Source organism: Microcaecilia unicolor, chromosome 10 (genome assembly GCF_901765095.1).
Source record: "Microcaecilia unicolor chromosome 10, aMicUni1.1, whole genome shotgun sequence".
Classification (NCBI taxonomy): domain Eukaryota; kingdom Metazoa; phylum Chordata; class Amphibia; order Gymnophiona; family Siphonopidae; genus Microcaecilia; species Microcaecilia unicolor.
Genome location: NC_044040.1, coordinates 209,620,506 through 209,645,777, shown reverse-complemented (window position 1 = coordinate 209,645,777; position 25,272 = coordinate 209,620,506). Strand labels below are relative to the sequence as shown.

The window sequence follows — 25,272 nt, the reverse complement described above, 5'->3', positions numbered from 1 at the left end:
TCAAAGAGCTTACAATCTAATAGACAAAAAATAAATAAAGTAAGCAAATCAAATCAATTAATGTGAACGGGAAGGAAGAGAGGAGGGTAGGTGGAGGCGAGTGGTTACAAGTGGTTACGAGTCAAAAGCAATGTTAAAGAAGTGGGCTTTCAGTCTAGATTTAAAGGTGGCCAAGGATGGGGCAAGACGTAGGGGCTCAGGAAGTTTATTCCAGGCGTAGGGTGCAGCGAGACAGAAGGCGCGAAGTCTGGAGTTGGCAGTAGTGGAGAAGGGAACAGATAAGAAGGATTTATCCATGGAGCGGAGTGCACGGGAAGGGGTGTAGGGAAGGACGAGTGTGGAGAGATACTGGGGAGCAGCAGAGTGAATACATTTATAGGTTAGTAGAAGAAGTTTGAACAGGATGCGAAAACGGATAGGGAGCCAGTGAAGGGTCTTGAGGAGAGGGGTAGTGTGAGTAAAGCGACCCTGGCGGAAGATGAGACGGGCAGCAGAGTTTTGAACCGACTGGAGAGGGGAGAGGTGACTAAGTGGGAGGCCAGCAAGAAGCAGATTGCAGTAGTCTAAACGAGAGGTGACAAGGGTGTGGATGAGGGTTTTGGTAGAGTGCTCGGAAAGAAAGGGGCGGATTTTACGGATGTTGTAAAGAAAGAAACGACAGGTCTTGGCAATCTGCTGGATATGAGCAGAGAAGGAGAGAGAAGAGTCAAAGATGACCCCAAGGTTTCGAGCTGAGGAGACAGGGAGAATGAGAGAGCCATCAACAGAAATAGAAAACGGGGAGAGAAGCTTCTTGTAAATGATACATGTCTGACTTCTTGGATCCTCTATGAGGAAAAAGTTATGGCCACCAAAACTATGAACAAGTTGAGAAAGAACACCAGAGCACTGCCTTGGCAAACACTATGTGAGAAACCTAATGTGCAAATTAGCATGAAAATTGGTCTGCATTACTATGATGAAGCTTGTGGAATAACCTCACCAAAATTCACTACATTATTTGGCAAAACAATATGTGGTGAAGGGAAAAATGAAAGCACATAAGTATAGCCATACTGGGATAGACCAAAGGTCCATCAAGCCCAGCATCCTGTTTCCAACAGTGGCCAATCCAGGTTACAAGTACCTGGCAAGATCCCGAAACAGTACAATACATTTTATGCTGCTTATCCTAGAAATACTGTCAAAAAATTAGGCGTTCTACTTGTTATGTTCTCAAAACACAGCAAACATATGCACAAATAGAAAGTAGAAAAGTGAGTGTCACCCAGTACTATACAAATTGAATCTTGGGGATGTCTCATATATTATCATTTGGCTGTGTGTATGACAAAGTGCTCTTGTCTATCAGCCATAACAGTCTTTAATCATTGACAACCCCCTCCATCCGAATTTAGTGAAAATATATATTGATATGGAAAGTACTTAGGGCACACACTTATAAGACAGTAGGAAGGTATCTATTTAGACCGCCACTGTTTGACTATCACAATCACTTATCTTGTGCGTCTTATGTATATATTGAGGAGCATCCAGGAACCTTCGTTATCCCGACAGGACCTGTTTCACCGGATTGCTTTGTCAAGGGATAATCAGTTTCAACTTCCTGGTATGCCTAGAAATAAGCAGTGGATTTTCCCCAAGTCCACCTTAAGAATGGCTTATGGACTTTTATTTTAGAAACCATTTTTAAATCCCACTAACCTAACTGCTTTTACTACATTCACTGGCAGCAAATTCCAGAGTTTAATTCCATGCTGAATGAAAAAATATTTTCTCCCATTTGTTTTAAATTTACTACTTTGTAGCTTCATTTTGTGCGGTTTATCTTTCAGGCAACAGTCTTTAATTTCAGATATCAGGTCATATACAGTAAGGCTCAGGACAACCACGTATGCCTTGTAGCGCTATAGAAATGCTAAATAGTAGTAGTAGTAGTAGCAATACAGGGTCAACCTGGGTCCCAATCTGCTTTGTCCAATTTTAATTAGGATTCCTCAGATAGGAAGAATTATGAATCTGAAATAGCTTTGGAATGAGAGATGACAACCAATAATGCCTCCTCCCTCCCCCCCCCCCCCCCCCCCCGTCAAAAAAAAAAACAAAAAAAAAAAACATGGAACTCATTGATCCCTCTCACCTTGAAAGAAAAATTAATAACAGGGTTTAAAAACACTAATACAAATAGCTTGACTGAACCTGTTCGCAATACAACAGCTTTCACCGGACTATGAGCAGATGGCTTGGTCTGGATGACCTCAGTTCCACAGAACAGGACGTGTCTTCTGAAGTCCTCTGCGCTGTGTTTCTTCCAGGGCATGGAGCTATCCACACAGGGCAATGGGGTCTTTGTTACTGGAATGCTCTCTCCTGAAAAACGTTATTGCACATCACAGAACTTTTAGCTGTTTTGGGTTTTTGTTTTTTTACTGGCTATACCATGATATGCGGTGTGAATCCAGTGCACACCGCAAGCCATGCTACCAAATTTACATAGCAATGAGCTGCTTTCCATGTATTTCCATACTTTGCATCTCATTTACTATGTAATGCCGGGTGACATTTCAAACTGCATTAAGGCACTGCTTCCAGCATTAGAAACTTTTAACATACGTTAAGCGGCAAATAACATGGGTTAGTGCCCTAACTGGGCTGAATAACCCCCTCTCCCCCCCCCCCTCCCCACCAAATATGTTAACTGTTTAAGACAGGACGTTTATTTGTGTGATCAAACTTAAACAGATAACGTTATCCAGATAGTACTAGATTCTATAAATCGTACCGAAAAATCGTCGCTGAAAACTTTAGGTGCTGATCGTTATTGTATAAAGAATCTGCGGCCTTTATAGTAAAGCAGCTAAGCACATAAATGGCGCCTAACTTAAGGTGCCAGCAATTATTCCCGATTTCGGGTCTATTCTGTAACAATGTGTGTAAATTCTGGGAACGTCCCCTAGAGTGCCTCCAAAACACCCCAGACTATGCCCCTTTGAATTTACGCACTATAGGATTTCTGCACCAATCGTTATAGAAAATGATTGGCTGCTAGAAGCTGATTGGCTCATTAATCAATTTTTGCAAATTGTCAATGTGTGCTGATTTGCATGCATGAATTTAGTCGCCATGTGGGGGGGGGGGGGGGGGAGATTCTATATATGGGCCTGAAATCAGTGCTAAGTGTATTCCAGTGGCATAGCTACGTGGGGCCTGGGGGGGGCCTGGGCCCCCGTAGATTTGGCCCTGGACCTCCTGCAACCGACCCTCTCGATCCCCCCTCCCGCCGCCGACCCTCCCCCGTCACCGCCTACCTTTGCTGGCGAGGAACCCCAATCCCTGCCAGCCAAGGTCCTCTTGCTTCCCGCGCAGGGCTTCTTCATTCTGTTTCTGATGTCCTGCACGCTGTACGTGCAGGACGTCAGACTCACAGAAACAGAATGAAAATAGGTGCGCATCCATTTTGGGTCTGAGACATTACCTCCAGGCCAATGGCTTAGTGGCAAGGTCTCACACGTTAACCGGGCAGTAATGGTCAACGTACGTTCAATGCCAATTACCGCCTGCACGTGCGTAGTGGACGCGTGTAAAAGGTAGCGGGGTGGTAACTCAAAATTGACGCGTGTTGGGAGTGCAAAGGCACTTATGCAGCTTAGTAAAAGGGCCCCTCAGTTTCCACATGCCTCACATTTACAAGGCACCAGCCACAGACCAGACGTGACTACAGTCATGGAAATGTGGCAAGTGTGCACATAACTCACTGTTTTCTGTAATATGTGCACAGGAGAGACCTGTCTATTTCCCGCTCATGCTAATATATTTACATGCTCTATCGCGTGCACTCTTGCGGAATAGTGCTTAGTCACTCTGCTAGCACTTACGTGAGTAAGTGTACACTTAACCACAAAATTGCGCACAAGGGGTTCGAAAATGCTGTAACCTGACAATAGAACTGCCTTTCTTGAGTCTTGAGCATAAAAGTAACCCTTTAATTTGTACACAGATCAGCTAAGTATTGGTGTTCTTCAAGCTGTGAGTATAGAATAATTGTTAACTATAAGGATTCAGAGCTTCATCGTGCATTTGTAAAGGGCTGAGCCTCAGTGCATACCTGTCAGCATGCTTTCATTGACTATGCAGCCTCCATGGAGAAGAACGGCGTCACAAGGCATGAGAACATTTCCTGTCAAAACAAGGATGTCGCCTGGGACTAAAAGGCGTGATTCCAACTTGATGCATCCTGTAGTTGAAGTGCAAACAAAATTAATTTTTACCCCACCCTTTGAAAACGTCAGTGGCATAATCTCTAATGACTCAAATGATTCAAGAAACAAGAATATGACGAGTCCTTGAGCTACGTAGCCCCGGATTCAGTACTGTTTTCACTTCTGTCAATGAACAAGGAGAATTCCTGATCCTAAATGCATTATAGGGGCGCTGTTCCCTCTAAGATAAGTGGGGAGTCCCCCCCACCTACAGTCCTACCAGCGGGGAATGTCGGTTCACTAATCCCATTATCAATAGTGATGGACAGGTAAGTTCTGCAGAAGTCCAGGGTACCTGCCTGCCCCTAGTGACTGAAAACACAGTGTTGAAACACTGCCCCCTACTGGCAGCAATGCAGTTGGAGGACTCCCACTCAGTTTAAAGGGAACAGGGTATGGGGGGAATTCTATAAATTGTACACACCAAATACAAACATACATGATTAGAATAATGGCATATACACGCACGTATGCACATATGTGCATATCTTACATAGCAGGGGGATCCAGAGCCTGAGGTGAGGGGGCACATTTTAGTCCCCCCATTGCCACCGACCCCCCGCCACTTTTGACCCCCCCCAGTGCCGCCGCCCCTCCCCATCCCTTTTGACCCCCCTTCCGCAGCCACCATCCCTCCCCCGCCACTGCCAGGTACCTTTGCTGGCGAGGGTCCCCAACCCCTGCCAGCCGAAGTCTCCTTCAGCGCCGGTCTGCGAGTTCGGCACGTTCGCTGATCTGGATTCCAGATTAGCAACGCGCCAGAGACCGGCACTGAAGAGGACATCCACTGGTGGGGGTAGGGGACCCCCGCCAGCAAAGGTACCTGGCAGCAGCAGCGGGGGGTGGGGGGGGGGTAGCGGCAGTGGGAGAGGGGGGGGGGGTCAAATGTGGCGGGGAGGGTCAGCGGCAGGGGGGGGGGGTGAAAGCAAGGGGCCAGGGCTAAATCTGCGGGGGCCCATGCCCCCGTGACCTGACCTAGCTACGCCCCTGTTACATAGCACGTACTTTACAGGTTAGGTGTACACTTGGTTGAGATTCACACTTACCCATGAAACTTGAAGACTACTATAAGGCATAGGCACATTGCTGGCATTTACACCAGCTCTATGGTTGGCATTAACTCCCAGATTCTATATAAGGTGCCCAGATTTGGGGGTACTCCCAAGACGTGTGTGCAACTTAATGAGCTATTAACCATCAAAAACTGGATGCTAACAACCAATTGCTGATGTTAACTGGCACTGATTAGGATTTGCACACCCATCTGGCTGCGCTCTATTCTATAACGCTGGACACCTAAATCCCATAGGGCGCAACCCAAAAGGGAGTGTGGCCACAGGAGGGGCATGGGCGGGTGATGGGCATTTCAAAAAGTTGCGTGTGGTGTTATAGAATAATGGGCCAGTACTTACTACTACTATTACTTAACATTTCTAGAGCGCTACTAGGGTTACGCAGCGCTGTACAAATTAATAACTAAGGACGGTCCCTGCTCAGAAGAGCTTACAAACTAAAGGACGAAATGTCCAGCTTGGGCGCCAGGATTTACACCAGGTTTCAGAAAGGCGTAAGTCTGGCACCCGGAGAATTGGAACTGAGCCCTGTTCTATGAAGGGTGCACGCCCTTTACAGCATAGTGCTTAGCGGCAATCTTTTCCAGCAGCCATTTCCGAGTGCCATTTATAGAATACCCCCCCTAAGGTCTCATGCCTAAATATACTCACCCATAAATCTACTTTCCTTTACAGAATAGATGCCTAAACACTTTTATAGAATTATTTCCATATTAGGGTAATTTTGCCGGAAAAAGCGCTATTCTATAAGCTGTACTTAAAGTTAAGAATGGTTTATAGAATAATGCTTACGCCCAGGAATCGCACCTAACTTTAGGCGCGGCCGTTTGCACCAACTGAAACTTAGTGCAAATGTACGTGCCTACATTATGCGCATATCCCTGTTATTCTATAACAATGCGCATTAATTTTAAGAATGCCCCCTCCTATTGGGAATGACCTTCCCATTTCTGCACCCCCTTTTTCAGATCGTGTGTAAAATGTAGGCCTAAATTTACGCACGTAAAGTTCAATTAAATTTAATTAGTGCCAATAATTGCTTGTTAAAAAGCCAATTATTGGCACTAATTAGCTTGTTATTTAATTAAATTGCACATGCAAATTAGGTGCATGCCCAAATTTGTGTGTGTTATTTGTGGCGACTTTTACAGAATTAAGGGGAATGCATGTACATGTCTACATTATAAAGTACATGCTCCCATTGCAACTCCGCCTCTATTCCACCCAGACTACATCCTCAGGAATGCCTACCTACAAAGAGACCCAAACTTTCTGTGCACCTACTTATGTACACAGAAAAAGTTTTATGAGCCTGATTATAGAAGAGGACACCTATGTGTGAAGTCAAAAAAGCGCCTCATTTTATAAATGCAACCTAGGTGCCTATAAGCTTCCAATTCTGGTCACCTCATCTCAAAAAAGATATACTAGAATTAGAAAACGTACAGAGAAGGGTGACGGAAATGATAAAGGAGATGGATTGACTTGCCTATGAGGAAAGGCTAAAGCGGCTAGGGCTCTTCGGCTTGGAGAAAAGGCGAATGAGGGGAGATATGATAGAGGTCTATAAAATAATGAGTGGAGTTGAACGGGTAGATGTGAAGCGTCTGTTCATGTTTTCCAAAAATACTAGGACTAGGGGACACGCAATTACGCTACAAAGTAGTAAATTTAAAACAAATCAGAGAAGCTATTTCTTCACTCAACATGTAATTAAACTCTGGAATTTGTTGCCAGAGAATGTAGTAAAAGCAGTTAGCTGTCCCCTATAGAAGATAGTAGTATAGGGGGTGATTGATTGTTCAAAGTTTGTGTAAGTGGGAAAGTGTATCTGACTATTTAAAAAAAAAACTTCATTGGCTTTGTGTTCATGCATGGATTACTTTTAAAATCACATGTATGGTTTTTCAGATATTATATGGTAATACTTCTGTATTATTAATTCAGTTATTTTCTCACTGCTTTTATATGTCAAACTAGAGTCCATAATTGTTTGCAATTGAAATGTCCTATATTTAAAAAAAATGTTCAGTTTAAGCGTCAGCTGGATTCTATGTTTAACTTTCAAGGAGTTGTTATTTGGAAAAGATAGCAAGTGTAATTCGCGCAGTTCAAAATTATATGCGCTTGTGTAAGAGGTTGAAAACGTTTTATATGATAAATCTGATGGTTAATTCTTTAGCTCATACTATTAATTATGTAATTCCTCATTCTGATTGAGCTTCCTTCGTGTAAACTGTCCGGAACCTCTTGCTGGGATAGAGCAGTATATAAGATATGGATTAGATTAGATGAGATTAATTATGGTTTGTAATTCTTTCCATTGGATAAGACTGGTGCACTGCATCATTAACAAGTTAAAAAAAAATCAACAAGCAGTATTACTACTACTACTACTACTTAACATTTCTAAAGCGCTACTAGGGTTACGCAGCGCTGTACAATTTAACATAGAAGGACAGTCCCTGCTCAAAGAGCTTACAATCTAAAGGACACGTGAGCAGTCAGTCTGATAGGGGCAGTCAAGTTGGGGCAGTCAGGATTTCCTGAAGGTAAGAGTTAGGTGCCGAACGCAGCATTGAAGAGGTGGGCTTTAAGCAAAGTCTTGAAGATGGGCAGAGAGGGGGCTTGGCGTAACGCCTCGGGAAGGTTGTTCCAAGCATAGGGTGAGGCGAGGCAGAATGAGCGGAGCCTGGAGTTGGCGGTGGTGGAGAAGGGTACCGAGAGGAGGGATTTGTCCTGTGAACGGAGGTTTCGGGCGGGAATGTAAGGGGAGATGAGGGTAGAGAGGTAATGAGGGGCTGCAGACTGAGTGCCTTTGTAGGTAAGAAGGAGAAGCTTGACCTGAATGCGGTATCTGATCGGAAGCCAGTGAAGTGACCTGAGGAGAGAGGTGATATGAGTGTATCAGTTCTGACGGAATATAAGACGTGCGGCAGAGTTCTGAACGGATTGAAGGGGGGATAGGTATTAAACAATAACAACAACAAAAAAAGACCACAACTAATAAAAAGGAGCATTGATAAGAGCTGTTATTATAGTAAACTAATGCAGTGGCGTACCAAGGGGGGGCGGTGGGGGCGGTCCGCCCCGGGTGCACGCCGCTGGGGGGGTGCTGCGCGCCTGTCGGCTCTTCGTTTTCATGCTCCCTTTGCCCCGGAACAGGAAGTAACCTGTTCCGGGGCATAGGGAGCATGAAAACGAAGAGCCGGCAGGCACACGGCACCCCCCCCAGCGGCGTGCACCCGGGGGGAGGGGTGTTCTATCGCCGGGGATTGCGCTGCACCCAGGGGGTTCTTTCGCCGGGGGGGCGTTGCACTGTTCTGGGGGGGCGCTGCACCCGGGGGGCGGGGCGCATCGGCGATCCGCCCCGGGTGTCAGCCCCCACAGGAACGCCACTGAACTAATGAACCATGGGAGGTAAACAGGAATATTTGAAAGCATCTGGAGAGTTATTTCCAAAGGACTTTGTAGCTTTAACCCTAATTGTCAGGCAGAATTGTTATAAACTTGAATAGCCAGATGGAACTCACCTTCATTCTTTCTGCACACGGTAGTCCTGATGTTATTGTGGGACTCAACCAGTTTATGGAGCTTTACTGATTGCTGTAATTAGGAGGGGAAACATGTCATTTACAAGGAGCCACCAACACATTATCCAAAGCTTCACAAAGTGATATCATTAACATCAGAGTCTAGGGACGTGCATGGAAAAATCTTGTTTTGTTTCTGTCATTTTAACGTGTGATAACCAGTTTCAGCACACGCCCAAATGATGGAAACAAAATGACCTTCATTGGGGGGGGGGGGGGGGGGGGGGAACTTGGAGGCATATTTTCAAAGCACTTTGGGAGGCTAAGTTCCATAGGTTTCTATGGAACTTTGGGAGGCTAAGTGCTTTGAAAATATGCCTCATAGTGTTTCACATGACAAATACAGAATTAAACAAACGCTCTTATTTCTTTGTTTTAAAATGACAGCACATCCCTCGTACAGTTACATTGTCTTGTAGTAGGAAGGTATATTTCCCCAAGAAAACGGTCTGCACAACCCAATTCCTCGTCACATATTCTTAAACCAGTCAATCTTCAGCCAGCGGCAGTCAGTAGTTTTTTTAGATGCTGACCATCACAGGCTAAATCAGACTACTACTACTACTTATCACTTCTATAGCGCTACAAGGCATACGCAGCGCTGTACACTATACATGAAAAGACAGTCCCTGCTCAAAGAGCTCACAATCTAAATAAGACAGACAAACAGACAGAACAACTAAGAGGTAAGGGAATTAAAGAGGTGGGGATAAAAGGGTACAGGGCAAGTGAGTAGTGGTTGGGAGCCTGTGGAGGAGTGGCCTAGTGGTTAGAGTGGTGGACTTTGGTCCTGGGGAACTGGGTTCAATTCCCACTGCAGGCACAGGCAGGTCCTTGTGACTCTGGGCAAGTCACTTAACCCTCCATTGCCCCAGGTACAAATAAGTACCTGCATATAATATGTAAGCCCCATTGAACCTACTATGAGTGGGAAAGCGCGGGGTACAAATGTAAGAAAAAAAAAACAACTCCACTTGAAAAGCTAAAGGTGGACAAAGCCATGGGACCGGATGGGATCCACCCTAGGATATTGAGGGAGCTCAGAGAGGTTCTGGCGGGTCCTCTTAAAGATTTGTTTAATAAATCCTTGGAGACGGGAGAGGTTCCGAGGGATTGGAGAACGGCGGAGGTGGTCCCTCTTCACAAAAGTGGTGATAGGGAAGAAGCTGGAAACTACAGGCCGGTAAGCCTTACTTCGGTTATTGGAAAAGTAATGGAAGCGATGCTGAAGGAAAGGATAGTAAATTTCCTGGAAGCCAATAAGTTGCAAGATCCGAGACAACATGGATTTACCAAAGGGAAATCGTGCCAAACGAACCTCATTGAGTTCTTTGATTGGGTGACAGGAGAATTGAATCAGGGACGAGCTATGGACGTAATCTACTTAGATTTCAGCAAAGCTTTTGACATGGTTCCCCACAGGAGGCTCTTAAATAAACTGGAGGGGCTGAAGATAGGACCTGAAGTGGTGAACTGGATTAGGAACTGGTTGACGGACAGACGCCAGAGGGTGGTGGTGAATGGAATTCGCTCGGAGGAGCGAAAGGTAAGTAGTGGAGTGCCTCAAGGATCGGTGCTGGGGCAGATTCTGTTCAATATATTTGTGAGTGACATTGCCGAAGGGTTAGAAGGTAAAGTTTGCCTATTTGCGGATGATACTAAGTTCTGTAACAGAGTGGACACCCCGAAGGGAGTGGAAAACATGAAAAAGGACCTACGGAAGCTAGAAGAATGGTCTAAGGTTTGGCAATTAAAATTCAATGCGAAGAAATGCAAAGTGATGCACTTAGGAAGTAGAAATCCACGGGAGACGTATGTGTTAGGTGGGGAGAGTCTGATAGGTACGGACGGAGAGAGGGATCTTGGGGTGATAGTATCTGAGGATTTGAAGGCGACGAAACAGTGTGACAAGGCGGTGGCCGTAGCTAGAAGGTTGTTAGGCTGTATAAAGAGAGGTGTGACCAGCAGAAGAAAGGGGATGTTGATGCCCCTGTATAAGTCGTTGGTGAGGCCCCACCTGGAGTATTGTGTTCAGTTTCGGAGGCCGTATCTTGTTAAGGATGTAAAAAGAATTGAAGCGGTGCAAAGAAAAGCTACGAGAATGGTATGAGATTTGCGTTACAAGACGTATGAGGAGAGACTTGCTGAACTAAACATGTATACTCTGGAGGAAAGGAGAAACAGGGGTGATATGATACAGATGTTCAAATATTTGAAAGGTAGGTATTAATCCGCAAACGAACCTTTTCCGGAGATGGGAAGGTGGTAGAACAAGAGGACATGAAATGAGATTGAAGGGGGGCAGATGGAGAGAGTAGTGGATGCTTGGAATGCCCTCCCGCGGGAGGTGGTGGAAATGAAAACGGTAACGGAATTCAAACATGCGTGGGATAAGCATAAAGGAATCCTGTGCCGAAGGAATGGATCCTCAGGAGCTTAGTCAAGATCGGGAGGCGGGGATAGGGCTGGGCAGACTTATACAGTCTGTACCAGTGCCGGTGGTGGGAAGCAGGACTGATGGTTGGGAGGCGGGGATAGTGCTGGACAGACTTGTACGGTCTGTGCCAGAGCCGGTGGTTGGGAGGCAGGGCTGGTGGTGGCGAGGTGAGGATAGTGCTGGGCAGACTTATACGGTCTGTGCCTGTGCCAGAGCCGGTGATTGGGAGGTGGGGCTGGTGGTTGGGAGGCGGGGATAGTGCAGGGCAGACTTATACGGTCTGTGCCCTGAAGAGCATAGGTACAAATCAAAGTAAGGTATACACAAAAAGCAGCAAATATGAGTTATCTTGTTGGGCAGACTGGATGGACCGTGCAGGTCTTTTTCTGCCGTCATCTACTATGTTACTATGTTACTATGTAAGAGGTGGGCTTTTAGCCTGGATTTGAAAATGGCCAAACGACGGAGCTAGACGTACAGGCTCGGGAAGTCTATTCCAGACGTGAGGTGCAGCGAGATAAAAGTGCTGGATCCTCTGGATATTAAAGACTCACCTTTCTGAGATCATATATGGTTAAGGCAATGGAAATAACAGACATGATTATGATAGCAATGGCGTATTCCTTATAATCTTCGGCAAACCACAGGCACACGCTGAAAAGTTGGAAGACATAAAACGGATTCAAAACCTGCCAACACACAAATGCATCAGATGGTTAGGAAATATGAACGAACGAGTTAAGAGCACCAAATAATCTCATCTAGATGTAATTTCTAGATCTTCTCATTCATGCAAAGAAATGAGAGGCAACTAGCGTCATGGTGTCATTGGGGTACACACTGTTCTGGAATTTTCTGGCCTTTTCTTTTGGGTCTGCTTATTTCTGTTTGTGTTTCTGTGAGTTTCCTCTGATAGTGGCAAGACAGGAATTTCTGGCTGACCACAAACTGACAAAGACCATTGCCGTGACATCCCAACCAACTGTCTTGTTACAAACAAACTGACAAGACCATTGCCATGACATCCCAACCAACTGTCTTGTTACAAACAAACTGACAAGATCCCCCCCCCCCCCCCCCCGTTGTCATGACATCCCAACTGTCTGTTACTGAGCAGAGGTGTGGCAAGGACACTAAGGCCCTATCACAGGTCTCCTATGTACTTGCAGGATTACTGATTGGGTGATATATGAGGTGGTCCTTTGTGATGGGAAGGGTAAATAAGTAACTGCTCATTTAAAGAGACTCTGAAATAGTCCGGATGGCAGCAGAGTTTCATATCCTTGCCACAGCCTATTTCCAAGGGGGGTGTATTCCCCCCCCCCCCCCCCAAAAAAAAAAAAAAAAAAAAAAAACTAATTCTTTGCAGCTAAGAATCTTTCACGCATTCTTTCTCTTCTTTCTCTCAGCTCTGTGACTTTTGTATGACAGTGAGGAATGAACTTTCCTTCCTCCTTTTTCTCTTTTCAGCTAATTAGCCTGACTTTTTATAATTACCAAAGCAATTTATGTTAGATTTTGTAAGTTTGTTATTATTTTCCACAACTTGCTACTGATAACTGGTCCTGTGCTGGTGAGTAATAAAAGACATTTTCTCTGGTCAGAGAATAGAAAAGCCAAAAGAAAGCATCCAGCACAACAAACCCTCCTAGCATCTTCCCATACAGTTACTACAGACAGAAAACCTTTAGGCACGTGCATCTGCTCTGTCTGCAGGGGTGACACGCCTACTCTGCCTTTAAGAAAATAGGCAGAAAGGTGCATTGTTGGAAATTTTGCAATTATGTCCTATTCTATGGGTGAAACACTTAGGGGTCCTTTTACTAAAGTGCGCTGAAAAATGGCCTGCGGTAGTGTGGGCGCAGGGTTTGGGCACACACAGATCCATTTTTCAAAAAAAATGCCTTTTTAAAATTTTTGCCGAATATGGACGTGCAGCAAAATAAAAATTGCCGCGTGTCCGTTTTGGGTCTGAGACCTTACCGCCAGCCATTGACTTAGTGGTAAGGTCTCACGTGTTAACCGCGCAGTAATGGCCCAAAAAATGTTGGGATGTGCGTCAAATATGAAATTACCACAAGGGCCACACGGTAGCCGGGCGGTAACTCCAAATTGGCGCGAGTAGGCACCTACGTGGCTTAGTAAAAGGACCCCTTAATGAATCGGGAGCTAAACAGCTACTAGAGATCTCTAGCAGGCTGCAAATATGCCACAGGTGCCACCACTGAAATGAGTCAAACTGGCTTCAAGGATTGACCATGTTCATGTCGACTGTGGAAGCCGCAGCTCTCCAGCCGATAGCATTGTATTCTCAATTTTGTCAAATACGGAGAACCTCTCTATGTTCCCTTCCTTTTAGAACTGGCTTCAAATGTATGCCAGTGACTTGCTTTTACAATGAAAAGTTCTATTCAATAAACCATTCTCCATCAAGAATAAAACTCCAGCTTACTTCTTTAAAAAGTAACTTCCAAATAGGTACGACTTCGACTTCGATGGCATTAGGACCACAAATCAATCGCCTGTGGAAAATCAAGCATCAATTTTGATTAAATAAAAGGATACTGCTAGACAAGCCAAACTGTCTAGCGCAACCTCGTTTCAAGTTTCACGGTTTCATCAACAAAAAAAACGTTGAAAATTAAGGGTAGGTGTACGAGATCAGATGCATTCAATCTGCACATTCTCAACATTTGGACTGGCGTTAGAGATCGCCGCCATTGGTTTCCGCCGATAATGGAAACTAATGGCGGCCATCTCAAACTCGGTCAAATCCAAGCCATTTGGGCATGGGAGGAGCCAGCATTTATAGCGCAGTCGTCCCCCTCACATGCCAGGACACCAACCGATCACACTAGGGGGCACTGCAGTGGACTTCAGAAATTGCTCCCAGGTGCATAGCTCCCTTACCTTGTGTGCTGAGCCCCCCCCAAAACCCAAACCCACTCCCCACAACTGTACAACACTACCATAGCCCTTATGGGTGAAGGGGGGCACCTTCATGTGGGTACAGTGGGTTTCGGGTGGGTTTTGGAGGGCTCCCATTTACCACCACAAGTGTAACAGGTGGGGGGGGATGGGCCTGGGTCCACCTGCCTGAAGTCCATTGCAGTACCCACTAAAAACTGCTCCAGGGACCTGCATAGTGCTGTGATGGAGCTGGGTATGACATTTGAGACTGGCATAGAGGCTGGCACAAAAATGTTTATAATTTTTGGGGGGGAGGGGATGGGAGGGGGTTGGTGACCACTGGGGGAGTAAGGGGAGGTGATCCCCGATTCCCTCCGGTGGTCATCTGGTCAGTTGGGGCACTTTTTTGAGGCTTGGTCCTAAAAATAAATGGACCAAGTAAAGCCGGCCAAGTGCTCGTCAGAGCTGGCCTTCTTTTTTCCATTATCTCTTAACCATGCCCCCGTCCTGCCTTCGGTACCCTGCCGACACGCCCCCTTGAACTTTGGCCGGCACTGTGACAGAAGGCAGTTGAAGCCGGCCAAATCGGCTTTCGATTATACGATTTGGCTGGGTTTAGGAGATGGCCAGCCATCTCCCGATTTGTGTCGGAAGATGGCCGGCCTTCTCCTTCGAAAATAAGCAGGACAGGAGCCCTTTACTAAGCTGCCTAGGCACCTATGTGCGTCCAATGTGCGTCAATTTTGAGTTACCACCCAGCTACCGTGTGGCCCTTGGGGTAAATTTCATTTTTGACACGCATCTGCTACGCGTGCTGGAAACATTTTTATTTTCTGGCGCACGGGTGGTAATCGGCATTTTACATGCGTAGGCCATTACTGCCCGGTTACCGCGTGAGACCTTACCACTAGGTCAATGTTTGGCAGTAAGGTCTCAGACTCAAAATGGACAATTTTCATTTTGTCGCACGTCCATTTTCGGCAAAAATTTTAAAAAAGGCATTTTGTAGAGGTGCGCTGAAAAATGATTCTGCGCGTGCCCTAAACACGTGTCTACACTACCGCAGGCCATTTTCAGCGCGCCTTTGTAAAAGGGCTCCACAATCCTTTGATCCAATACCAGTGTTGTATAGTAATTAAGTAAAATGTAACCAGTTAATGTACAGGACGTCAGACTCATAGAAGCAGAATCCTGCGCGGTCACATTGGTGATCTGCAAGGGCCGACTTCTCTAGTGGAATAGCAACATTCCATGTAGAATCTGAAATAGTAGCAACAGTGGAGGACTGGCCTAATGGTTAGGGTGGTGGACTTTGGTCCTGGGGAACTGAGGAACTGAGTTTGATTCCCACTGCAGGCACAGGCAGCTACTTGTGACTCTGGGCAAGTCACTTAACCCTCCATTGCCCCATGTAAGCCGCATTGAGCCTGCCATGAGTGGGAAAGCGCGGGATACAAATGTAACAAAAAAAAAATCTCCAGCTTGTCATTGACTTTCCTACCACTTGAGACCCTTTGTGAATGTTCCTTTTTTTTTTTTTTTAATTCCATTGCTGGTTCTCTTTCCCCTTCTCCTTCATCCTTTCTCAATCACCCTTACTGGGAAGCTGTTCTATGTATCACTGATAACTGCCTGATCTTTTACCTCACAAAAAAAAACCAAAACCAATCATTTAGAGCTATTCAATGACACTTCTCTGGCAGTCCAGGGCTGCCAGGGCTGTAGTGATGCTATGGAACCTGGAAACCCTGATTCAATTCTCAATTATTTATTCTGTGACCTTCAGTAAGGCATTATCATAGACTTTGTTATATTCCACTTCCTTAGGCATCCAATGGGTCCTTTTACAAAGGTGTGCCGAAAAGTGGCCTGCGCTGATGTAGACGCGTGTATTGGATGCGCGCAGGTCTATTTTTCAGCGCACCTTCAAACAAGCCGAAAATGGATGTGCGGCAAAATGAAAATTGGCACGTGCCTCACTTAGCGGGAAGGTCTCAAGTGTTAACCGGGTGGTAATCGCCAGTGTGCGTGCAATGCTGATTACCGCCCGGTTAGCGCCGCACACGTAGTTGGAGTGCATAAAAATGAAATTACTGCCCAGGCCACGCGGTAGCCGAGTGGAAGTTCTGAACTGATGCACGTTGGGTGCGCGTAGGTGCCTACGCGGTTTAGTAAAAAGGCCCCCAAGTGTCCATACAGAATAAGCTCTCAATCCACATTACCATAGCACCTAAATAAAGACACATTGTTGAAGAATTGCTCCACCCCCCCCCCCCCCCCTTAAGTGTACGATAAGAAAGAATACAGAGATATTGGAAATATTCATAAGCTGTTTGAAAATTTTAAAAGCAGCAGAAAATTTAATATAGCAAGACAGGGAATCTTGGAGGACTACGAGAAACTTATTCTTAGAATCCAGAAACAACCCCAGAAATCCAAACAGATTTTGGGTTCAGGCATAGATTTGGATTTATGTCCTTTGAGTACAACTGGATGTAGCAAGAAGAAAACATATCCACTGTCGAAAAAGTACATCAGTAAAGTTTATACGGGACACTATCAGGCTTATTTTCGAAAAGAAAATGGGCGCCCATCTTTCGACACAAATCGGGAGATGGGCGTCCTTCTCCCAGGATCACCCAAATCGGCATATTTGAAAGCAGATTTTGGGCGTCCTCAACTGCTTTCTGTCGCGGGGACGACCAAAGTTCCCGGGGGCATGTCGGAAGCATAGCGAAGGCGAGACTGGGGCTAGATTAACACATGGGCGTCCTCGGGCGATAATGGAAAAAAGAAGGGCGTCCCTGACGAGCACTTGGCCGACTTTACTTGGTCCATTTTTTCTTGCGACCAAGCCTCAAAAAGGTGCCCGAACTGACCAGATGACCACCGATGACCTCCCCTTACTCCCCCAGTGGTCACTAACCCCCTCCCACAGTAAAAAAAACTTTAAAAATATTTTTTGCAAGTCTCAAATGGTTGTGTTATATTTTTCTTTGTCTTTTTTTCAATCTTTTGTAACTTAGATATTTTTTTACATAAGGGAGCAATTTTTAGCAACTGGGACAAACATAGCATGTACTTCTTATCAATGAGTGTTGGATCCAATTTCACTATGAAACTTGTTGTGGGTATAAAATGCACACATGAGGAATTGAATGTACAATGGTACCTTTCCTTCCCCAATATGAACACAATTCATGTGTAACGCGAAGTAGAGACTAATGTTTAACGCATACAGAAATTTTCTATACCTGACTTCTGCTTCCTCATTGGTAAACCCAGATCCAAATATTGAATGTATAGCTGAACAAGACAAACTGTCTTCCAGGGCTCTGTAATGAGAATTAGAACAATGTGATTAAAATCGGTGAAGGTGATTCTAAAGGTGGCTGATTCTTTAGAAAAACTTGGAGAGACTTACCCGATCTTTTGGAACTGCTTCTCGGAGTTATTCCAGACATACCTGATTTTCTGCACGTCAATGCTCCTGACCTGCAAGAACATTAAAAGAACACCACTAGTACTGAAAAGCTGAACAAAAAATCAATTCTGGAAGCTCATTTAGATTGTAGTATAACATTAACTGTGAGGAAGGCTGTTGGAAGGCATCAAGAGCATTTTGTAACATTGGAGCAAAATTGATCCATCATCTAGACCAAATAGTCTCATGTAACAAGAAAACTGAAGTGCTAAATCTATGACAATGACATGCCAGCTCATTTTCGAAAGTGATCGCCGACCATTTTCCAACATAAATCTACTATTACTACTACTACTTATCATTTCTAAAGCGCTACTAGGGTTACGCAGTGCTGTACAAATACATAGAGGGACAATCCCTGCTCAAAGAGCTTACAATCTAGAAGACAAGTGAACGGTCAAATTGGGGCAGTCTGGATTTACTGAACGGTAAGAGTTAGGTGCCGAACGCAGCAATGAAGAGGTGGGTTTTAAGCAGAGACTTGAAGATGGGCAGGGAGGGGGCTTGGCGTATGGGCTCAGGAAGGTTGTTCCAAGCATAGGGTGAGGCGAGGCAGAATGAGCGGAGCCTGGAGTTGGCGGTGGTGGAGAAGGGTACAGAGAGGAGGGATTTGTCCTGTGAACGGAGGTTTCGGGCGGGAACGTAAGGGGAGGTGAGGGTAGAAAGGTAGTGAGGGGCAGCAGACTGAGTGCATTTGTAGGTAAGAAGGAGAAGCTTGAATTGAATGTGGTATCTGATTGGAAGCCAGTGAAGTGGAGAGGGGTGATATGAGAATATCGGTTCTGGCGGAATATAAGACGTGCGGCAGAGTTCTGAACAGATTGAAGGGGGGATAGATGGCTAAGTGGGAGACCGGTGAGGAGTAAGTTGCAGTAGTTAAGGCGAGAGGTAATGAGAGCGTGGACGAGAGTTCGGGTGGTGTGTTCAGAGAGGAAAGGGCGAATTTAATAAATCGGGAGATGGCTGGCGATCTCGGAAAAGCGGCCAAATCGGTATAATCGAAAGCCGTTTTTTTGCCAACATCACCGCTTTCCCGTCGCATCGCCGGCCAAAGTTCAAAGGGGCGTGTTGGCGGCGAAGCGAAGGCGGAATATGGGCGGGCATGGGCATGGCTACCAGATGGCCGGCTTTCGGCGATAATGGAAAAAAAACTGTCGATAAGCAGTATATTGCCGGGTTTACTTGGTCCTTTTATGTTCACGACCAAGCCTGAAAAAGGTGCCCCAAATGACCACATGACCACTGGAGGGAATGGGGGATGACCTCCCCATACTCCCCCAGTGGTCACCAACCCCCTTCCTTACTAAAAAAATAAAACTAAAAACCTTTTTTGCCAGCCTGTATGCCAGCCTCAAATGCCATACCCACCTCCATGACAGCAGAATGTGTTGTATCCTCCGACAGACTTTCCCTGGTTGCGATGTGGCTCTCGGGTGAGTGTGACACCTTTTCTGTTAGGTGCCCTGCAGAGTCACATTAGCAATGCATTGTGGTGGGTGTAGGGTACTGGGCTCTACTCCCATGGTGCTTTTCCCCCCTGCTAACTGGGTTCAGAGTGTGCCCTGTTTTGTTTCCGGTAGTCCATGAGGTAGTGGCCATTTTTGTAAGCCAGTTTTAGATCCCTTTCATGTGTCACCCACGTTAGAGAACGTTATTACCTTGAATGAGGCTGAAAGAGGGCATTGTACACCATTCTGCCAGCTCTGACCTACTGCTAATATATAGAGCTCACACACACCTTCAGTATATTGTTTGACATCGGGAGGAATATATTATAGACAACTTTGGAAATCACCAGTTGTTTGAATATTTGCCTTTGCGTCACTGACCCCTGATGCAGGTGCGGTAGCACCGAATCACGGCCCGTGACGGGTCTTTCTTCTATCAAGTTCACTATTAAAGGAATTTTTTTAAATGAACAAACTGTGTCCCTTCTGTTTTTAAAGGCCCTTTGTGCTCTTTTTTTTTTTTGCATGGTTAGCCAGTTTTACATATCACTGTATACAGATTTTTTTTTAAATGCCGTTCTTTTCCATCAGCCAGCAAACCTCAGCCACGTTTCTATTTTCCTTCCCAATTCTTGTTACTTCTTTCTCTCTGGTTTCTTTCTCATGACCTATTACATTTGAATTGACTGCTATAATTCCTTTAAGAGTACATAAGTACATAAGTAATGCCACACTGGGAAAAGACCAAGGGTCCATCGAGCCCAGCATCCTGTCCACGACAGCGGCCAATCCAGGCCAAGGGCACCTGGCAAGCTTCCCAAATGTACAAACATTCTATACATTTTATTCCCGAAATTATGGATTTTTCCCAAGTCCATTTAGTAGCGGTTTATGGACTTGTCCTTTAGGAAACCGTCCAACCCCTTTTTAAACTCTGCTAAGCTAACCGCCTTCACCACTTTCTCCGGCAACGAATTCCAGAGTTTAATTATACGTTGGGTGACGAAAAACTTTCTCCGATTTGTTTTAAATTTACTACACTGTAGTTTCATCGCATGCCCCCTAGTCCTAGTATTTTTGGGAAGCGTGAACAGACGCTTCACATCCAACTGTTCCACTCCACTCATTATTTTATATACCTCTATCATGTCTCCCCTCAGCCGTCTCTTCTCCAAGCTGAATAGCCCTAGCCTCCTTAATCTTTCTTCATAGGGAAGTCGTCCCATCCCCGCTATCATTTTAGTCGCCCTTCTCTGCACCTTTTCTAATTCTACTATATCTTTCTTGAGATGCGGCGACCAGAATTGAACACAATACTCAAGGTGCGGTCGCACCATGGAGCGATACAATGGCATTATAACATCCTCACACCTGTTTTCTATACCTTTCCTAATAATACCCAACATTCTATTCGCTTTCTTAGCCGCAGCAGCACACTGAGCAGAAGGTTTCAGTGTGTTATCGACGACGACACCCAGATCCCTTTCTTGGTCCGTAACTCCTAACGTGGAACCTTGCATGACGTAGCTATAATTCGGGTTCTTTTTTTCCCCACATGCATCACCTTGCACTTGCTCACATTAAACGTCATCTGCCTTTTAGCCGGCCAGTCTCCCAGTCTCGTAAGGTCCTCTTGTAATTTTTCACAATCCTGTCGCGATTTAACAACTTTGAATAACTTTGTGTCATCAGCAAATTTAATTACCTCGCTAGTTACTCCCATCTCTAAATCATCTACTATAATAAAACGCAGCCGCAATGTTCTGAGGACACTGACGTCACTGAAGTCACTCACACACCGGTTCGTGGTTTCATGGTGGTGAAGCCACCACCACATCTTCATGCCCCGCTCTCGCGTCACACGTGATGACGTCGAGGGCGGAACACGAAAACAAATTTACGCACGGGGAGCAGTAGGGAAACATGCGGAGCGTGTTTCCCTACTCCTCCCCTTCCAACAAATCCCAGCCGCCGCTGACGTGCACATGAACCCCACCCCTTTCGCCACATAGCCCCACCCATGGTAGCACACGCTTAACCTCACCAACCTCCCTCCCTCCCTGTCACCTCCCCTCCCCTTACGCGTGTCTCCCTGGTGGTCTAGAGTTACCTGTTCCGTCGGCCCAGGAAAGAAAGAGCCCCCTCTTTCCTCCCGTAGCGGTGGATTCCTTGCTGCATGGTGTGGGAGTGAAAATGGCCGCCGAGAATTCAAGCTGCCTCGCGAGACATCAACTCTCGGCGGCCATTTTCAAAATGCCGAGAGCCGGACTCCCACACCATGCAGCAAGGAAGCCACCGCTACGGGAGGAAAGAGGGGGCTCTTTCTTTCCTGGGCCGACGGAACAGGTACCGGAAGGGGAGGGGAAGGGAGTCCCGTGCCCGCTAGCGCCCGTTTCATCGGCGCCAGAAACGGGCCATTTTTACTAGTTTATAAATATATTAAAAAGCAGCGGTCCTAGCACAGACCCCTGAGGAACCCCACTAACTACCCTTCTCCATTGTGAATACTGCCCATTTAACCCCACTCTCTGTTTCCCATCCTTCAACCAGTTTTTAATCCACAATAGGATTCACGTTACTCACACATCAGTGCCAATGTCACAATAACCAGTAACGCAAGAACTGAAATCAGAAGAAGCCAATACTGCGGCACTTCAAAGCCTGATAGGTCTAACAGAATCTAGTGTAGTTATCTTCCGGATCTGGAAAACCCCTGATCGTCACAGATTATCACTGGGGTCAAGTAATCTTTAGACTGATACTTGTCCTCATCTGAGGCGAGATATGAAAGAGGCCTATAAAATCCTGAGTGGAGTGGAATGGGTAGATGTTAATCTCTTGTTTACTCTTTCCAACAATGGAAGGACTAGAGGGCACACAATGAAGTAAATTTAAAACAAATCAGAGAAAATATTTCGTCACTCAACGTGTAACCAAGCTCTGGAATTCAGTGGCAGAGAAGATGGTAAAAGCAATTAGCTTAAACGGGTTTAAAAAAGGTTTGGACAAATTCTAAAAAGTCCGTAAGCCATTACTAAGATGAACTTGGGAAAATCCACTGCTTATTGCTGGGGTAAAATCTGTTTTACTCTTTTGAAACTTGTGACCTAGATTGGCCACTGTTGGAAACAGGATACTGGGCTTGATGGACCTTCGGTCTGTCCCAATATGGCGAGGCTCGTGTATTTGGTCATTTTGAATGTCCTTCGTACATGAAAATGGCCGGAGAGGCTAGTGTTATATTACCCTGCTTATAATCGAAAGAGAAAAACGCCTATATTGCGACCCAAATCGGGAGATAGACGTTTATCTCCCAAAAACGAATAAATCGGTATAAGCGAAAGCCGATTTTGGACGTTTTCAACTGCAGTCCGTCGCGGATGCGGACAAAGTTGATGGGGGCTTGTCAGAGGTGTGGCAAAGGCGGAACTGGGGCGTGGTTATCGGCCGAACAGAGATGGGCGCATTTCACCGATAATGGAAAAAAAGTATGTGTTTTTAGCTAGCATTTAGGACACTTTTCCTGGACCCTGTTTTTTCACGAATAAGGCCCCAAAAAGTGCCCTAAATGACCAGATGACCACCAGAAGTGACCTCCCCTGACTCCCCCAGTGGTCACTAACCCCCTCCCACCACAAAAAAATGATGTTTCACAACTTTTTATTTTCACCCTCAAATGTCATACCCAGCTCCCTGGCAGCAGTATGCAGGTCACTGGAGGAGTTGTTAGGGGGTGCAGTGGACTTCAGGCAGGTGGACCCAGGCCCATCCCCCCCTACCTGTTACAATTGTGCTGCTTAATGCTTAGTCGTCCAACCCCCCCAAACCCACTGTACCCACATGTAGGTGCCCCCCTTCACCCCTTAGGGCTATAGTAATGGTGTAGACTTGTGGGCAGTGGGTTTTGAGGGGGATTTGGGGGGCTCAACACACAAGGGAAGGGTGCTATGCACCTGGGAGCTCTTTTACCTTTTTTTTTGTTTTTGTAAAAGTGCCCCCTAGGGTGCCCGGTTGGTGTCCTGGCATGTGAGGGGGACCAGTGCACTACGAATCCTGGCCCCTCCCACGAACAAATGCCTTGGATTTATTCATTTTTGAGCTGGGTGCTTTCATTTTCCATTATCGCTGAAAAACAAAAACGCCCAGCTCACACATTGTTGAATAAAACATGGACGTCTATTTTTTTCGAAAATACGGTTCGGTCCGCCCCTTCGCGGACCCGTTCTCGGAGATAAACGCCCATGGAGATAGACGTTTTCATTCGATTATGCCCCTCTATGTGTGTGAACTTACATAGCACATATTTGCAAAGGGGCACGGTTCCAGCGTGCACACCTAATTTACAGAGAACTAAGTTACGCACATTCCTGCATGAGGTAAGTTTGCATGCACAGTCTTCTTCAGTGCAGATCTCTCTCATGCATATTCAAGTAGCTATCCTGAAAACTCAACTGGCTGGGTGTGTCCCGAGCCCAGGGTTGAGAAACAGTAGTCTAAGGTTGCAAAATGAGAAGGTGAAGGCGAAATATCATTGACTCCTCCTCCTAGGTAAGATTTGTGTCTTCTCCTGGTCTGCCTGCCACAGAGAATAACTTCCAGGCACTCCAAAACAATGAAAACACAGCTGCGTTTGTTCCAAGCATGACTGCAAGGAAGTTTATGGGATGCTAACTTGTTCCTTATGGCTCCATGCCATAAGGAACAAGTTAGTTCAGTCCTGGTTTTATTTAATGAACTATTTTGTTAGCTTTTTAACGAATTGTCGAAGGTGGTTTGCAATCCAGACATAAAAGGGAAAGTATCAATGTGGGCTACTGTTAAGATGTGTTATTATATTGTTAACCCCAGTTATTAGTAACTAGGTTTCATTACGTAAAATGAGATCTATGCTAAAATAGCATGAATTAGTGGTAAAATAACACTTCTTAACAGTAGCGTTGATAACATCCCTGCTTAGTGTGAAGAGTTTCAATCTCTGGTAACCAGACCTGATATTGTGATGCTATAATGCCTCATTCCACCAATGCCTAAGAGCCAACCTCATCAGTGATGCCACAATGGCTTGACTGTCTTATACTTGGCTCAGTTTTATTATATACTAGTAAAAAAGGCCCGTTTCTGACACAAATGAAATGGGCGCTAGCAAGGTTTTCCTCGGAGTGTGTATGTTTGAGAGAGTGTATGTGAGAGTGACTGTGTGTGAGAGAGAGAGTGAATGTGCGAGTGTGTGTGTGTGTGTGAGACAGAGAGAGAGAGAGTGAGTCTGGGTGCGAGTGTGTCTGTGAGAGAGAGTGTGTGTGTGAGAATGAGAGTGTGTGCTAGTGTGTATGTAAGACAGTGTGAGAGAGAGAGAGAGTGTGTTTCACACAGATACAGTGTGTGCGAGAGAGAGTGTGTGTGTGAGACACAGACTCTCTGTGAGACTGAGTGTATGAGACCAAGAGAGTGTGTGAGTGACTGTGTGACACATAGAGAGTGAATGTGATACAGTGTGAGACATAGAGTGTGTGAGAGACAGTGTGTGAGAGTGAGAGAGAGAAAGACATTGACTGTGAGAGAGAGTGTGTGAGTGACAGAGATACCTCCCCCCCTCTCTGGTGTCAGGCCCCCCCTCCCTCTCTCTTTCTGGTGTCTGAGCGTTACTGTGCAGGGCGCTGAGCTCTGGCTGTGCTTCAAGGAACTGACCAATCCTATTTAATAGAATGCACCTCCAACATTCTGAAGCCGAGAAACCTCGTGTGGTTGGTCACTTCTGCTTGTGACGAACCCGGAAGTACGTGATGTCAATTCAGGAGATGGATACAGAGAGCAGGAATGCATCAGCCATGCAGTCAGCTTCAGAATGTTGGAGGTGCGTTTTATTAGCAGCAGGGCTTTCGATTTAAGATGTGTTATTTTATTTGTTAACCCCAGTTATTAGTAAATAGATCTCATTGCATAAAATTGGACCTGGGGTAAAATAGCAAGAGTTAGTGGTAAAATAGCACTTCTTAACGGTAGCGTTGATAACATCCCTGCTTCGTGTGAAGAGTTTCAATGTCTGGTACCCAGAACTGATATTGTGATGT

The 25,272-nt window shown here is 45.7% G+C and overlaps 1 protein-coding gene across 6 annotated transcripts in view; it reads right to left on the bottom strand.

Moving 5' to 3' along the window:
• Positions 1-25,272, bottom strand: part of LOC115478659 (probable cation-transporting ATPase 13A4) — a 123,799-nt gene that overhangs the window by 75,661 nt on the left and 22,866 nt on the right. For all 6 annotated transcript variants that reach the window (XM_030216162.1, XM_030216156.1, XM_030216157.1 and 3 more), the window contains exons 4-10: positions 17,697-17,767; positions 17,527-17,607; positions 13,815-13,884; positions 11,917-12,051; positions 8,866-8,938; positions 4,106-4,234; positions 2,200-2,370 (exon numbers count right to left, since the gene is read on the bottom strand). In XM_030216162.1, the coding sequence (XP_030072022.1) occupies positions 2,200-2,370; positions 4,106-4,234; positions 8,866-8,938; positions 11,917-12,051; positions 13,815-13,884; positions 17,527-17,607; positions 17,697-17,767 (730 nt within the window). The remainder of the gene's footprint in view (positions 1-2,199; positions 2,371-4,105; positions 4,235-8,865; positions 8,939-11,916; positions 12,052-13,814; positions 13,885-17,526; positions 17,608-17,696; positions 17,768-25,272) is intronic.